This window comes from Choristoneura fumiferana, chromosome 10 (assembly GCF_025370935.1).
Source record: "Choristoneura fumiferana chromosome 10, NRCan_CFum_1, whole genome shotgun sequence".
NCBI classification, from domain to species: Eukaryota; Metazoa; Arthropoda; class Insecta; order Lepidoptera; family Tortricidae; genus Choristoneura; species Choristoneura fumiferana.
In genome coordinates this window covers 14,798,675-14,816,274 of record NC_133481.1, presented here as the reverse complement: position 1 = coordinate 14,816,274, position 17,600 = coordinate 14,798,675, and the positions used below count along the sequence as shown (strand labels likewise).

Genomic DNA, 17,600 nt, shown 5'->3' with positions numbered 1-17,600 from the left:
TTTTACTTGCCCCGATATCGTATTGGCGGCCGATACCGATATCGGATCGGATAATCTGAAGACGCTCATACAATACAATACAATACAAAGACTCTTTATTGTACACCAGACATAGTAAGCGATACAGAAAACAGGTACACTGAGAAAAAATTACAAGGTGAGCAATAGGCGGCCTAATCGCTCATAGTCTGCGATCTGCGAAGAATTCGAATATCGGGCGCTCGCGGAAACATAACATGTTCTTAAAAGGTTCTTATACCTATCCTATTAATCTAATATTATTTTCCAATACTCGTATGATGTATGCAAAATTTCATGGCAACAAGGCGTTAAGCGGAACAAAATAACAAATAAACACATTTTCGCATTTATAATATTAGTAAGTAAAGATAATTTCACTTTATCTACGAAAAAAATTGGTATTTTGCTTTTTATTTAGAAAATGTGTAAGTTACCCAAACTAACACTATAAATGCGGAAGTGTGTGTTTGTACATCCTTCACGTCGAAACAGAGCGACGGATCAACGTGATTTTTGGCATGGAAATAGTTTATGGGCCAGAGAGTGACATAGCTTACTATTTACCTATGCCACAAAAATGCACAGTTCCCGAGGGAACAGCGCGCGATAACCGAATTCCACGCGGGCGAAGCCGCGGGCAAAAGCTAGTAAACTTAAAAATGTGGAAGTATGCGTCTACAGTGATTAGTAAGAGGGGATGCGCGATCGCGGAGCTTAAAATAATAATGTTTATTATAAACACATCCTCTTATTACCATCGCAGTAGAGTCGTTTATGGTATGGATCAGTTTGAGCACCACAAACCCCCCATAGACTTCTACTTCTGACTGTACTTCATTAACAGAGAGTGGAATTTTCAAGGCATTTTTGACCCGTCATAGTGACGTCGCACTTATCGACTTCCGATATACCATATTATCGATACCTACACAACATAGGCACTAAAGAAGATTAAAAGTAGAGGTAAACAATAAGCGACAATAAGTTAAAGTGCGCGCCATCTCTTCCAATTAACATTCGAGCAGTTGAAAATGTGAAATAGACATGCTTAAGCAATGAATGGATAAAAAAAATTGATAGTTGTACGCTTTTGATGTGGAGAATTTTGCCAATGTCGTGGGTATTTTGCTGTTGTTTTCAGTAAATAAAATTCTAGAACGCGAAATAATGAAATATCAGTTTAGTTTTATTCTTCAATTTTAATGTTGAAATTCTTCTCTTCTCTGTTGTATTGTTAACAAATATGTCTCTTTAAAGAAATAGGTTTTTTTTTTCATATTTTCCGGTTTTAAACTACTTCTTTTACAGTCAAATACACAATAATACATATAATTTAAGGTCTAATATATCAACATCATTCAGGTAGAGTCGATTTAAGTGAGAATTCACTATGACAGGTCAAAAAATGCCATGGAAATTCCCTTCCGCTGTCTGTTCATTAAACTGAACTAAGTATACGATACCCGCGCGACCTTACGATACGATATCTAAAAACTACCAGCTACATGCAACAAATGTGCCACACTGTAAGAACACACACAAATCATGCGTGTTTCGAACGCAACCACAGTTCTTCCTCAGAGCAACACAACCGTTCACCATGCTACCAGATGCAAAGTATCTCTTGATTCAATAATATTTGTACTTAGACATTTACTTTACTTAAATTACAAACGTTATCATCATAACGTACCACGTATGTTAACGTGTGTTGTGTATGTTGTTTCATTTGTATTTATTTTACTGTTTCTGTTTCACCTATTTTTGTAACATCCCAAATGGTTGTCTGGAAGAGATCGCTTTTAAGCGATAAGACCGCCTATTGTCTACCGTGAATCTAAGTGTTTATATTATAAGTTTTTTTACTGCTTTATGGTGTGCAATAAAGAATATTTGTATCTCTCACCACGCTACCCATCGTCTACCTCTACCTAGGTAGGCAGGTGCTGACCTAGACCCTTGCAAACAATGAACGGGGGTCGGAATTACAACCTGCGTATTCACAAGCATGTAAAAATGAACATTCCGACGCAAGGGCATCGCCAGGGGGGAGCAAGGAGGGACACCTACCCCCCCCCCCTCCTATATATTCTAAGAAAGTTGCCAAATTTAAAGCAACCATACCAGTTCTGGGCCAATCAACTATTTTACCGACACTTTGGGCGTCTCCTGCGTTACCAAAATTATTGTCTCTGGCGTTACCAAAAAATCCTACTTCCAACAAGATATTTCACGGTTTAATAGATTCATGTCACCATCTATTAAATTACAGAAAAAACATGTTTACTTACAAAAATCTGCAATTGCGCGCGCGCGGACAGATTAGTGTGGGTAAAAAAGTTAATTGGCCTTTTTCTTTGACTTGACTTGCTTTTCGATCATTCCTGTACGTCGAAACCAAAACCAATAAATACCTACAATTCATACTTTTCTCATTTTCCATATCAACTTGCTCCCCCCCCCCCCGGGCCATCGGCTGGCGACGCTCTTGTTCCGACGTTCTAGAATACAAGTGTTCTTTATTAAACACCACAAATACAGTGAGTTTACAAAAATAACAAGCTTGCCAAGCGCGCGTCGAGCCACGCGCAGAGGGCTTGCCATTTGCCATTACAAGCTTGTGTCTTTATTCTCGTAAATTAATAAATATAATACAAATATTTGGCAAGCACTGCCAATGGATTCACCCCTGCATTTACGGCACACACGCTTGCTTCCATGTGTTATCATAAACTATATTATTATATACAACAATGGTATTCCTACAAATGATTTTTGTGAAAGAGTCAGGCCTCCAGAGCAGCTGGACAGATTCTCATTTGGACAGATTATAAGCTAAACAGATTCTCATCTGGACAGTCCTAACCCAAAACATAAATATGGATATACTTGCTGTTGCCCACGACTCCGTCCGCGTACAATTCGTTTATCGCTATCCCGTGGGAACTATGCAATTTTCCGGGATAAAAACTCTCAAACAAACTTTCTATTTATAATATTAGTGTGATTATGCTTGGTAGTTCAAAATGTATTGTTATTATTTTTAACCGACTTCAAAAAAGGAGGAGGTTCTCAGTTCGAGTGTATGTTTTTTTTGTATGTTTGTTACGCGATAACTCCGCCAATTGTGGGCCGAATTTCAAAATTCTTTTTTAATTCTAAAGGACATATTTTGAGGTGGTCCCATTGACACCAAGTCTGATGAATCTGAGAGAAATCGAGGGCAACCCTCGAATTTTTAAAGCACACCTATAGCGATTAGAACTGGACCCTAATAAAGAAGACCGTAGGTACCGGTACTCTGTTATAAAATTATATAACAATGCTGTGTTTGAGCTTAATGGAATCGTTGTGAGATGCACTTTGGCTACAACTCACTAAAAACGGAACCGACTTCAAAAACCTTGAAAATATTTTCTACTAGTTTGAAGTCGGTGCCTCAGCACGAGCCAGCAGGAGTGATTGAAGCCCAATATATATGTAGGTGAGGTAGACGACTATAGTTCCACTCCTGCTGGCTCGTGCTGAGGCACCGACTTCAAACTAGTTAGTAGAAAATTATTTTCAAGGTTTTTGAAGTCGGTTCCATTTTTTGATAATTTTTTTATATTTGGTGTCGAAACCAAACGTAGTGATAAATGCTCTTTTGTCACTATAGGTCAATGCCAATCCCAATCAAATCCCAATCAATTTGACTGCGTCACAATTAAGACGTCACGAAACTAACATTGTCTTTATTTATAGTAATAAATTTAATTTATAATTAAAACTTATACGATGTCGATAGCCTCTTCGGACACAAGCGGCGAGTTCCACGCGTTTTCCGAGCGTACACTGGCCGTGATCAAGCCAGAAGCGTACGAAGATGCCGAGGCCATCAAAAACCATATCAGAAACAACGGGTTCATGATTCTTGCTGTTAGTACAATAAAATGGTTAAGTACTAATGATTCGGTGTCAATTTTTACGCAGATTATTGATTGGCAGACGGTTCGCCGAGTGATGGTACGCCAATGGATTTGTTCGTGTAGATATACCTACCTACTGTGTTTTGCAACTAAAGGTAGTGCCTCTGTAGTTGAGGTCACGGACACAAGAACATGTTATGTAATGACAGCGGAATTTTGACAATACGGTATTTGACAACTCCTGATTTTGCCATATCTTAATACTATTATGAAAATATAGATATACAGATAGTGTTTAGCGAAGAGAAAATTTAAATCGGTTGAAAATTGGATTTGTACTGATTTTTTGAAAAATCTATATACCTGTTTCTCTCTCAAACGCTTTTCTCTATGCAGCAAGTATGGCGGTACTGGCGTGTGACGTCACATGCCAGTATGTCTTTCTCTGTCTTATCTTGAATTTCAAACCTTTATAACTTTGTTATTTGTAAAGGTATAGCTTAAAAATTGTTTTTCTATTCGATAACAGGCATTGTGTAGTTTTAATTTATAAAACTAATACAAAATAGTCAAATACCGTATTACTAATTAATTTCATTCATTCATTTTTTAAGCAATCAGTTCTTTATGTAACTACTTGTGGCACTATCTGTACCTAGCTGGCGCGGGTGCACTGCGCGGGCGCACGCCTGCGGGCGCGGGTACAGGTAAAATCCGTCGCACGCGACGCGCGCAGTTAGCGCTGCTCGTAAGTACTATTTTGCAATAGGCGTCCACCAGTTCTGTGCAAACCGGGTCAGCTAGCCTCGGCCCTAAGGATACGGCGAAATCACATTCGAAATTTACCACGAACTTTATGGTGAAGGAAAAAATTGCGAGGACCTTGCACTCACTTGCGAAGAAATCTAATAATGTGAGGGAAGTTCCCAATTCGGCCTGTGCCATGTAGTGGGACGTATGTATATAATCCGAAAAGAGATGAACCATTTCAATAAATAAATATCATGGGACACTTGGCACCAATTGACCTAGTCCCAAACTACCTACTATGGACACTAGGCAACGGATAAACATACTTATATACATATTAAACATCCAAGACCCGAGAACAATTATTCTTATTAAGTATTCACACAAATAGCTGCCCCGGCCGGGAATCGAAACCGGGACCTCAAGCTTCGTAGTCAGGTTCTCTAACCACTTGGTCATCCGGTCATTTGGGGATATGCTCGATGGACAACAAATTTCATGTCAACTCTATACAAAAAACAATAAGGGAGGGATACAAAGTTTCATGGTAATTCTTAAGCGTGTAATATTGAGCCATAAAGAACAAATGTTGTCGCTCGTGACGCGGATTGTGAATTTCAATAAATATGTTCGTACCCCTTGATGTTTGTAGAAGGTTTGTTTTTTGGAATCTTTTTGTATTTTTTATTTCAATTCCAATTTTTTTTGTTACATTACGGTCATCCCGTAAAACCTATAAAGGATGACCGTAAAAGTAACAAAAAAAATTTGGAATTGAAATAAAAAATACAAAAAGATTCCATAAAAACAATCTTAATTTGATTGCTTAATAACGATATCTCTTGTCCGGGTGAGCGGTTAGTTCCGATGGAGTGCCGTAAAAAGTTTCTCGATGAGGCCTACGGCAAAAATTTTCACTTTAAAGTTGAATACTTCGCATGCGAATTGTTTCACTGAAGACTTTATCAAGACGAGAAAAAAAAACAGCCTCAATTTACTTCTATGGGTTTTTTTCCGGGGTTTCGTTTTTGCCATTTTGGCTACGGAACCCTAAATATCGTCGTGCTAATCGTTGCATTAGGTACCATATCTTTTTAAAATATAAAATTTGCATTCGAAAATTGTATCCCCTTCCAAAATATCCCGAAGGGTGGCGCTGTCCGAATGTCCGAGAGCTAGGGTTGGTACTCTCTATCAAATAATAAAAAGTCGTCGTGTCGCTTGTGGACGTCACTGCTACCTAACCATACCAAGGATCATAATAATAACACAATTACGCCAAGGTCAAATTTTTGTATCGATATATCGAATTTGAATATCGGAAGTCGATAAGCGAGAAGTCACTAATCAAGTAATCACTATTACAGATTAAAAATGCCGTGAAAATTCCGGGCTCTGGTTATAATATAACCGATGGTTATGCCTGCACAGTTCATTTGTGCAGGTATAACTGAAAGTGTATATGACATGACTTCTTGCCTGAGCAAGCAAAATTTGAAATATGCAAATTAATATTTTTTGGTTATTCCTGCATTATAATCGGCTATAACCTAGCGTGTGTGGCCGGCTATACTTAGTTGTTTTAGTATATATTAGGCACAGCCCTAGATAGCGCGTGCAGCCAGTCTCTGGGGGCTGTCGCGATATGCTAAGTTGCGGGCATTGGCCGGGAGGGACGTGCTCATTATTCCACGTCACTGGCAGCCTTAGCCTTAGGGTTGCTAGCTACGACTTTTGATTGAAGTTTTTAAATTGCATGCCATTGTTTCTTTTCTTGTTAACAGTATTTGGACCACGATACCCCTGCAATACCCCTGATGTGGCAGATGTTTATGGGCGGTGGTGATCTCTTACCATCAGGAGACCCACTTGCTCGTTTTCCTTCCTGTCGTATACAAAAAAAAAACTCAATTAATTAATATACTTGCCTAACTTATATATGTAACTATTTTTTTTATGTTTTTAAAATAGATAAAACTTCATCATGCATGTGCCTTGTATTTGTAGGTACCTACTTGCCGCACTGTTTAGAAGTGAATAATGATATTCAAAACAATCATCATATATTTTTTTGTAATGACTTTTTCGAAATTATTTTTTGAAATTATATTTGAAATTTACCATGAGCTTTACGGTGAAGGAAAACATCTTAAGTGTCTTAAGGAAACCTGCACACACCTGTGAAGTAATTCACATGTGAAGTTCCCGATCCACACTGGGCCCCCGTGGGAAATATGGCCCAAACCCTCTCATTCTGAGAGGAGGCCTGTGGTCAGCAGTGGAACGTAAATAATCTGGGATGCATGGATTGATGGAGAGTGAAGCCAACGAGCAAGCGGGTTATAAATTTAATGGATCTAAAAATTGTTCCAATCGTAATTTAACCCTTAATAAGGCCCCGTTTACTGGAGCATACTACCACAGAATCAAAAGCAGCTATCGGATACATACCTGACAATAAATTTTTTTTAAGCTAGTCGTTTTTTTCAATAATTACATTGGAAATTGTGACGTATCATGACATTAATAAGGATCAGTTTCCAACTCAATGCAAGTGGTTGCTAAATCACCTCTACCTTATTAAGGGTTAAATGCTAGTAGGATTTATTAGCGTCAATATTTGTCACGTCTGCACTACAAGTACCTACCTATTAAGTATTCAACTTAGTTCTCAACAATAGCAAGTAACTTAAAATTCCCTTGATGTGACTATACCTATTTCATTAACTGCAAGCTCTAAAATTTGTTTTTGACAACCCTTAATCAACTACTTGCTATCATTGAGCACCCCCTGCTCTTAGCTCTTTTATCTATAGAAACCATAAAAAACTAATTATAAATTCTTGTTGACGTTTGGAGGGTTAGTGCGCATGGCAGCTCGTGTTATTTCAGACACAATGTTATTGTATTGCTTGTGCGTTCCAACCGGTAGAACCTTGTTGCAGTCAGCATTTGCCGTACTTGTCAACAAAAATCTTGATAGGGACAGCAGAGGCTCCCTGCGACTGGGTTCCACCGGGTGCCACGAACGAACTTGTCGAGGTAGGAATAACTAAGCTTAAGTAGGGGGCTACTACGAAATTTCTTAAATCGAAGTCGCATCGTACCGTCCCTCTCACTCTCGTATTAAATAACATAAGCGTCAGCGGGATGGCAAGATACCTACGAAGTTCGAATTTTGCACTTCGTAGTATAAAGGTGATTTTCCACCGGCGAGGCGAGACGAGACGAGGCGTTAATTTAGGGAATTCTGGGAAGAATAAAAAGACAGATTAATAGGTTTCGTGCCGACCGTTGCAGTCGGTGATGGCGAAAAAAAGGGCTTTTATTTCTATGAGACAATCCTATTATACTAGTTTAACAGCGCCCTCTTTGGGCCGTTTAGAGAACTAATTGATAAAATACAATCATTTCGTAGACGAGGTGAGACGAGAATTGAAATTTGTATGGCGGCGCCCGCCTACAAATTTCAATTCTCATCTCGCCTCGTCTCGTCTCGCCTCGCCGGTGGAAACTCACCATAAGGCCTGTACCCTTAGTGTAAGTTTTCGGTTACAAAATACGCCTCCATCGCGTTCGCGTCGAACAGTGCCTCTAGCGGAACGTTTGCGATTTTCGTGTTTCCATACCAATTGAGATTTTAACGCGAACGCGATCGAGACGTATTTTGTAACCGAAAACTTACACTAAGGGTACTGGTAATTTTTGTGAAACAGAAGCGCATTGTTCACCTGACGCCGGAGCAAGCGGCCGAGCTGTATAAGGGGCACTACGGCCGACATCACTTCCCGCACCTCGTGGCGCACATGTCCCGCGGCCCCATCGTGGCGATGGTGCTGGCTGCACGCAACTGCATACAGAAGTGGCGCACCCTTATGGGACCCGCAAGGTAAATTTGAATACTTAACGTATAGTTTAGTATTGTTTTTCTACTCCTATAGGTACTGTTATCTGTGATTTAGTTTACTTAATCACGAACACTAATCCGTTCGGACAGGCTAAGGTGCAGCCACTTAGGTAAGTAGGTACTTAATTCATATGGTTACTTCTTTGAAAAAAGCCTGTACCCACCTTAAAATCGATGATTTTTCTGAGTGAACTTTGTGAACATTAATTCAATACATACGTTTAGATAAGATATTGTTTCAAAGTAGGTAGTCATGTTATGGTTCTTATACTTATAGAACAATAATAGGTATGTATATTAAAAAAGTTTGCGATAGACGAATTTTGTCATTTTCATATTTCCCGCTCATTTATTGTTGTTTACCTTCTATTTGCATTTTTATCTAATAAGTACCAAGTCGTAGAAAAAGTACAGTTAAATGCGACATTGCATAATTAAGTAAAAAAAGTCGCTACGCTCACATCGTATCTCACGCCACTCGTCATTTTTGACCCCTGTTATAGCACGATACATAAAATACTATGCGTAGGGTAGCGGAGGCGCAGGCGTACTGGCCGGACAGCCTGCGGGCGTGCTACGGCCGCCGCACCAAGTACGGGGACTATTTCAACGCGCTGCACGGCAGCGAGAACCTCGCCGAAGCGCTCAGGGAGATACACTTCTTCTTTCCTAACAGTTAGTACCTACTTGCAGCGACATAAGCTCAAAAAATATGTAAATTGAAGTGTCTATGGGCGGGCCGGCGGGCACTCGAAGAACATAACCGTCTGGGGAGAGAAGTCCTCGAGTAGCGACCACGAACTGGAAGACGAAGCAATTGCGGGCCTCCTAGGCTCATGGTTATGGCGTTCTCGTGGTGAGGCCTTTGTTCAGCAGTTGACGAGCTGCTCTAATATATAACATAAAACTGGCTGGACGCCGTGCCAGCGTCATACCGTGCTCCCACGCGAGTTAGCGGAGGCCCTCAAATTTATCTTAATGATGTCAACTATCGCATTCCGAAATCCGAAGTTTTATTTCCCTAGTGATAGCGAGTCCGCTCCTCCGTCACTGCCAAGAGTGACTTGACTACATCCAGAAGCACCTAGCGTCGTGGCGCTCGCGCACGAGAGACTGCGCCCGCGATTTAGTAAAATCCCTGAAACACGTCAGTGAGGTGACGAAGCGAACTCGCAAAATCAGACTCGTTTTTCCATTGAAGGGAGATCGTATGGAGAGCTGTGTCCGCCTCTATCACCGACGCGGACGCCTCAATGTGACCACGACCGCTCTGCCAAGAGCGACACGACAAAGAAGAAGAAGATCATAAGCACTTAATAACGACATCTTACAACCACGCTCCTAAGACCTGTAAAATGTCGTTAGTAGTACAATATCAATATTTTTCTATATTTTAATGGTAGGAGCGCTTACCCCCGCTGGCGCGCTTGCCCCGACTTACCTCATGGCATGTTTGTGAATAAAGTTTTATTTTTCTATCTATCTACCTTTACCTATCTAATCTATCTTTCTTTCTTATTCTCCAGTGGTAGTGGGTCCGCTCCTCCGCCGCTGCCAAGTGAAGGACTACATCCAGAAGCACCTGGCGGCGTCGCTGGCGCCGGCGCTGACGGCGCTCGCGCACGAGCGGCCGGCGGAGCCCGCGCTGTGGCTGGCGGAGCGCCTGCGCCGCCACAACCCGAACGAGCCCGCCGTCGCGCCGCAGCCCACCGCGCGCGCGGAGGACGCGCGCTGCCGCACGCCACGCCCCAGCGAGGAGAATCTCAAATAACGTGTCATATACAGTGTGCCTTTGACCATGAGGCTTTAAGGTTACAGCTCATTACAGCCACCCGGCACCCGATCAGCACCGCCTCGCCTCGAGCGGTTAGTATTCTTCATAATTATGGATTTGTATGGGCATGCACTCACTACATCGTAGCGTCACCGGATCGCCTCATTCGCGAGGTTGCCACGCGCGGACCACTCGCTGTTCGCATGCTTGTGATGCGACGCTCTCCACCGCGCCGCCACCCCCCTTCATCCCCCCTACTCGGAATCGAGGGTGGCTCTAATGAGCTGTAAATTCAAGGGTCGATTCTACTCGCATAACTAAGCTACATACATACTTTTGTTTTGTACAATTTTCTAATTCATCATCATCAGATGTCCACTTGTTGGACATAGGCCTCCCCCATAGACCGACCTCCAGTTGCCTCGGTTGGAAGTGGCTTTGGGATTTCTCTACGGGATCGAATCAGAAATGAGGAGATACGTAGAAGAACAAGGGTCACCGACATAGTCAAATTACTTGAATTTTAGATAATTTATTGATCCTCATAGTTTAATCGTTAAATCAGTGTATTGGGCATGGCGGTATTATCGCTGTCTCTTGGTACGGGGGCCTTTAAATAATTTTTGACATTTATTTGACATCTCTTAGGTAAACAGTTAGCAATGTGCTGTCAATTTTATATTGTATCGTAGGTATACATTGAAATTACATTTTATGTGTATAAAAAAATTAACAGTGATCATGTTTTTAAAAAGTTGCAAAACAAAAGTACCTCAGTTATGCAAGTAGAATCGTATCTTGGATTTAAAGCCACATGATCCGAGACTCCCTGTACATTTCGGTTTCCAATATAAATGTGTTGTTTTAAACTTTAGCAGTTATTCGCGAAATCCGACCAAATTATTCCTAAAAATGAACTGAACACGTTCAATGCAAAATCTTGCCGGTGACAAGCATGGGTGTCAACAGATTTCGTACTCCTAACAGTAAAAGAGGCGACTGCGATAATTGAGCGTAAATGTGCCCCACATGCAGTTGCTCGTCGCTCGATTGCAGCGATAAATCTGGTCACGTCACGTGACCCCATTTGAAGGAGATTTTGAATTTCCCGCGACTCAAAAGTAGCGTCAAGTCGCCGCGTCGAACAGCAGCGACAAGATGGCTTCTTGCAGGATTGATCTTGGCCTTGGAAGCCGATTTCTTAATCTCATTTAGTAGCAGTCGTGGCAGTGGAGCAAATAAAAGAAATTGGAGTGAATAAAAAAAAATAAGTGTTTTTGACGAAATTGAAGAGGTGTTTTTATCCAACGATAAAGCTCAACATTTTCAGCTTTATCGCTATATGTCACGTGACTAGATTGGACACTGGAAACGAGCGTCGAGCGATTTAAGGGCTTAACGGAACGATGCCGGAGCCGAATAATATAGTCGAAAAATAAAACAATTTAATTATTTTCCCAACTTTATTCGTAGAAACATGTTATAAATCACTTATCACAGGCTAAAGTGAACCTAATTACTGTTTGCGAAAAATATGATGTGAACATAAACACCCTTTAGATTCTACACGATTAAGTCTCGATGTACGTTAAAAAAATAACTAAATACCCTTACTAATGAAATAAACACGACATACACTGTTATTTTAAAGCGTTAACATTTCTTAATAAAAGGTTAGCATGATAGTGCATAACTTTTCTCATTGGGTTAAAACAAAGCTACTGTGACCATTGCATCACTCATAAGTACACCTTTTATAGAAAAATATAACAAGCGCTAAATTAAATAGGAAAGCTTTTACTTTGGCCTATTCCTCCCTCGTAAAGGTCTCAGTAGCTTGTGTTTTAAATTACACTAATATAAAAACATTTTGGTAAAAAAAATCATGGCTTAATTATAAAGAGATTGCTGTAGTGCACGCCTCGTAGCTACTGCCGTTACTGCAATGAATAAAAAATACTCTTATTAGATGCGGTATTCAGATACTATTAATGGCAATAAAGCACGGTAAGTCTTTATTATGAATAAATGAATAAATAAATAAATAAGTGTAATGGATAGACAAAAAAATCCATACCACGCGTTATCATGCGTGTTTATTCACGCTAAATCGTCTAGAAACTGTATGCAATTTTGTATGTAGATAGCTAGACGTCTGAAATAACACATAGGTTACTTTTTCTTATTCATATTCCCACGGGATCTAAGTGAAATCTCAAAATAATATTAGTTATTTCCATTATCGTTTTATTATCATCGGTAAGTATAATTACAGGACCGCATTTGCAATGAGAATAATGAATGAGTTAAGAGTCCCCGATTGTATAAACTGTCTGCGAACATACTTAAAGCATAGTGTTCTTTTTAAAATTTATCATTACATACCTCAATGCTTACGTGTGTGCATGTGCACTAACGCGGCGTTTGCGTAGGAGCACAGGCCGATCTTCTGGCAGACGGCCTTAGTCCCATATTCTTCTACCAGGTGGATCACGCTGTCGCCGTAGATCTCCATCAAAGTGTGACACTGCAATGTCACACAATGTCAATGTTAATGTCAGCAAAAATTTAATACAAATTTTTTATGCTAACTGTAAATTTTGTTGACTGTACTTGCATTGTCATCTAAATTACACTTTCGTACCAAATTTCAACTCAATGCCATGAACCGCTGAAGCATTCCGTCCTACGGAGACGATCCTGGCTAGACCACCAGAATGTCACTACCAGATTAATGTACATACCCCGGGACTTTCGGGCACGGATGATTGACATTAGCAAAAGAGTAGGTATCGAGTTCAAAAACAGAGTGCACTCTAGCTGGTTTCTACCTAATGTATAATTAATTCTATTAAAAACCTACAGGGTTCAAGCCTGTCCATCAGCGGTAGTTTAAAAATCGTTCATAAAATTTATCGAGATATTTCCAAATTAAACTTGAGCGTAAAAGGAAAAAGCATTTTTAATAAATTGAAGTTGGTTTTAAATAAGAATTTTGGCTATAGCACACTAAACATCATGAACGGATTGTAAATAAAAGCGGCTGATATGATGATGATTAAGAGAACGGAATTTTCGTGGCACTTTTGACCTGTCATAGTGACATCGCTTATTGACTACCGCCGTAATATCGCTATATTAGATTACATTGTCGTAAAATTTGATGAAGATGGGAGCCACTTACCCTCTGCGAGTACTTGGCAGGCAGCAGTCCGCACGACTTCTCGATGACGTGCACGATGTCGTGGTCGACCTTATCGTTGCTGAGCACTTTCTTCACGGCCATCACCACGGTTTCGCACACGGCGCAGTTCAGGATGTCCTCTGTCGAAGGGATAACACATAAATTGATGTTCAAAGTACCGCATCACGCGATGAATAAAACATTGATTATAACCTTCACATGGATGTTCAATCAAACGAACATAACCCATGTGCTGAAACATTCTGATAAAAATTATGAGTGATTTAAAAATCCTGTATGAAGGGCGATTATGAGGAAATGAGGGAAGGGTCGGATCGTGAGTACGAGCCCGCAAGCCCGGGCTATGAGTTTCCAATCTGCAATGGGCGGAACTACAGCTAACGTCCTATCATTTTGAGAGTCTTGTGCCCAGCAGTGTGTCGTGTATGACTCACCTCTGAAGGCAGCAAGCTTGGCCTGTTGGCACAGTTTGCGCTCCTTGCAGACTTCTTCCGGCTCCAACTCTTGGGCGAGCATACTAATGAGAGAACTAAACTTAAGTACCTTTAAGAGCTGCGGTAGACCATTGGCTTGGCCTATGCCCATACGTCTCAAGCAGAGAGTCGTGAGTTAGATCCCGGAAGGTTATCCCGGGATCCCAGGCTGTGAGTTTCCAATCCGCACTGATTCCGCGTAGGGAACTACACGTCCTTAAATTTTGAGAGTCCTGCGTCTAGCAGTGAGACGTGTATGAAACTCACCTCTGAAGGCGGTAAGCTTGGCCTGTGGGCACAGTTTGAGCTCCTTGCAGACTTCTTCCGGCTCCAACTCCTGGGCGAGCAGGCTGATCACGAGGTCAGCGTACTTCTCCACGAATTGGTCGCAATCGGCGCGCACTGACTTGGGCATGCGCTTGCACACGCCGTGGACTACTTTCTTGATCTCGTCCTGGGAATAGTGCGTTTGTGAGTAAAAATATGGACGGCTTGAATACAAACGCGTCCAGTGGAGCAAACTGGATCACGTACCAGGGTAGGACCTTATCATAATTAATTTGGCTATGATTTCTCTGGCAGATGTATGGAATGTCAATATAACATCAGTAGCACAAAGGTTCCACCCTAGTAGGCGTTTCTCTGAGTGTACTGTCGCCATCATATATTGTATTCGCCGTTATAGTCGCCGATATTTCGGAGCGACCAAGGTGATCAAAAATATCGGAACATGAACTCTAAAGACTATTATTCAGGGTTCGAAAATATCCGATATTTATGATATATATCCGATATATCAAAAGTAGGATATATATCCATTTTATTATTTGTAAAATAAATTAAGTAAAATCGTTTCTGCACTTTGTCAATTACTTTCTTTGTAAAAAATAATAGAATAAACACAACAAAAACTTACTCTTTCGTAACGAATTTTTTCTGTCACGACTGACGACATTAACGCCGGCAGAAGTGTTGTAGAACTTACTATTAATCTTTTAACTACTACAACGTCATCCACATTTAGAAATGCAGTAACAAAGGCCAAAAACTAGCCAAAAAATACTTAATAATATCAATTTTTTAAACCATTTTTGTATTGATATATATCATAAAAAATCATTTGATATATATCGCACATATATCCCAATCCGCACTGGGCCCGCGTGGGAACTTGTTGTACCCCTAACTTTTTTCTGGGATTTTAAAATTTTTATGTTACATCTACTCAGAATCACTAGTGCTATCGATTTTAATAGGTGAAAAAAAGTGTCCCAAAATTTGCATATATTTTTTGTACTTCCGTTCCGTTACTCTCATTATAAGTGTATATGGGAAAAGTAACGGAATGGAATACAAAATTTTGGGACACTTTTTCACCTATTAAAATCGATAGTACCTACTCGTGATTCTGAGTAGATGTAACATAAAAATTTCAAAATCCCAGAAAAAAGTTAGGGGTACAACTTTTAAGAGAAAGGCCCGTTGGGAACTTCACAAACACTTTTGAATTGAATTCAAAATTGGTGTGACGTAATTGATGGACCGTAATATAATGGCTTTATTTATTCATTTATTTAGCGTCCTAGGCCGCTTCAGTAAACTTCAGTAAGCGTGTTAAGAAAGCAAGATAAATACGAACTTTTCCGACAAAATACGATACCAAAAAGTTATTCACTACATATGTACTCTATATCGCACGCACCTCGTTGTGTTTGTCCTTGATTTCGTCGTCTATCTCTTTCATGACGAATTCGCACATGACGCAAACGGTGTTGGCTCGCTGCGGCTGCTTGACGCGGCGACCGTTCACCGTGTTATCTGGGATCTCGTTAGTCTCTGTTAAAGAACATATTTAAACATCATCACTGCACGCCCCCAACTTTAAAGCAAAAAAAAAAAACAAAAAAAAGTAATACCGACCAAAAAAAAACAAAAAATGGAACCGACTACAAAATCCTTGAAATATTTTTCTAGGTACCTACTAGCCAGCAGGAGTGGAACAATAGTCGTCTACCTCACCTACATACTATTCAATCCCTCCTGCTGGGTCGTGCTGACTACTGCTGAGTCACCGACTTCGAGCTAGTAGGTACCTAGAAAAATATTTTGATCCCATCATCAGATCTTGACTTGGTGATAAAGGGACCACCTCAGAAGAGTACTCTTTCGAATAAAAAAATAATTTTGAAAATCGGTCCACAATTGACTGAGTAATCGGTGTACATAAAAAAAATACAAACATTGGAACATAGAACCTCCTCCTTTTTTGAAGTCGGTTAAAAACTAATAACTAGTAAACAAAAGCAAGGACAGTGTCATTGGCCCCGCGACTATACTTACCCTAAAAAAAAATGTTGACTGTGGTAACGTAAACCAATAAGGCCAATTTAAAGTTTTATACATTTAATTAGCTTACGAATGTACGTTGCGGCAGTCGATATTAGGAAGAACAGAAGACATAATGAACTGTCAATTCCACTTACGTATCTTACCAATATCAGCGATGTCCATCGGCGGCTTCTTAGCTTTCTTTACATTGTTCCTATCGGCCATAAGTTGGGGTTTTTCGAACCATTTGTCGATCGCCGGCGAGGCAAGCTTCAATGGGTCTTGAACATCGTTCGTGCACAGTTTGAGGTAAACGCAGATCTCTTGAGCGTCCAAGTTAGCGACGAGCATTTCGACTAGTTGCTTGCTGTACTTGTCGACGAAATCGACGCATTGCGTGCGGAGTTTGGCTGATAGGTGGTTGCAGAGGCCGTCGAGAGCGGCTTGGATGGCGGTCTGAGGGCAAGTTCGGAGTTTTTATTGGCTTACGTTTAATTATTTTAGGGTTGAATTAAAAATAATGAACGGCATAGCTGAGGTTTCCACTTTCTATACAGGATTTTATCGCGATTTCTGTCCTTTGAGTTGTTTAAAAAACACCAGACGGGGATCCATACTTTCCTAGAATAGAGCTATTTTTTTATAAATTAGGCCTAGTAATTTCGGAGAAAAAGAATAGCAAAAGATGATAAGTTTTCGAATACGATACAAACTTCAAGTATTTTTTAACACCATTTATTATTATTATCTATCCCAATCAGACCCACCTGATAGATACAGTTAGCATTTTTTAAATTTTCTTATTTACCCTCATTAATTATTTTTAAATATATATATATATATACGACGAATTAATTGTATTCGTCTTTAGGTCACTGCCACGTGTACCAATTTACAACTCAATCAGTTTAGTCGTTTCCGAGAAAATTGGCTGTTATAGACGGACAGTCAGACACGCGAAACATCCTCTACAGAACCCTAAAAACACTATAATAAATAAATAATAATGACCCTACGAATATCTTATTTTAAAGAGAGTAAATGGTGGTTACCTCGCTACGATTGTTCTTAATGACGGTTTCAAGTTGTTCGATGGCGAACAAGCAGAGTGGGCAGTTGGATGCGCCCACGCTGATCGGGCCGCGCTTCACTTCCGCTGTCTGCGGGCACAGGCCCAGCGCTGGGCACACCTGATGAGTAGCAAGGTTGACATCATTAAATAATCATTCCAACG

General features: G+C 40.4%; 2 protein-coding genes across 6 annotated transcripts in view; one reads left to right on the top strand and one right to left on the bottom strand.

Moving 5' to 3' along the window:
* LOC141432162 (nucleoside diphosphate kinase homolog 5-like) overlaps positions 1–12,003 on the top strand; it is a 12,924-nt gene extending 921 nt beyond the window's left edge. The window contains exons 1-5 of one of the 4 annotated variants that reach the window (XM_074093621.1): positions 100–249; positions 3,809–3,939; positions 8,396–8,568; positions 9,116–9,261; positions 10,113–12,003. In XM_074093621.1, coding sequence (XP_073949722.1) covers positions 237–249; positions 3,809–3,939; positions 8,396–8,568; positions 9,116–9,261; positions 10,113–10,357 — 708 coding nt within the window. In that variant the 5' untranslated portion in view covers positions 100–236 and the 3' untranslated portion in view covers positions 10,358–12,003. Of the gene's footprint in view, positions 1–99; positions 250–3,742; positions 3,940–8,395; positions 8,569–9,115; positions 9,262–10,112 lie in introns of those variants that run through there. The other 3 variants (XM_074093624.1, XM_074093622.1, XM_074093623.1) reach the window with 3 other exon arrangements.
* Positions 11,805–17,600, bottom strand: part of Sap-r (prosaposin) — a 27,440-nt gene continuing 21,644 nt past the window's right edge. The window contains exons 15-21 of one of the 2 annotated variants that reach the window (XM_074093618.1): positions 17,419–17,556; positions 16,522–16,822; positions 15,741–15,874; positions 14,306–14,492; positions 13,545–13,684; positions 12,746–12,887; positions 11,805–12,300 (exon numbers count right to left, since the gene is read on the bottom strand). In XM_074093618.1, the coding sequence (XP_073949719.1) occupies positions 12,747–12,887; positions 13,545–13,684; positions 14,306–14,492; positions 15,741–15,874; positions 16,522–16,822; positions 17,419–17,556 (1,041 nt within the window). In that variant the 3' untranslated portion in view covers positions 11,805–12,300; position 12,746. The remainder of the gene's footprint in view (positions 12,301–12,745; positions 12,888–13,544; positions 13,685–14,305; positions 14,493–15,740; positions 15,875–16,521; positions 16,823–17,418; positions 17,557–17,600) is intronic. The other variant, XM_074093619.1, reaches the window with a different exon arrangement.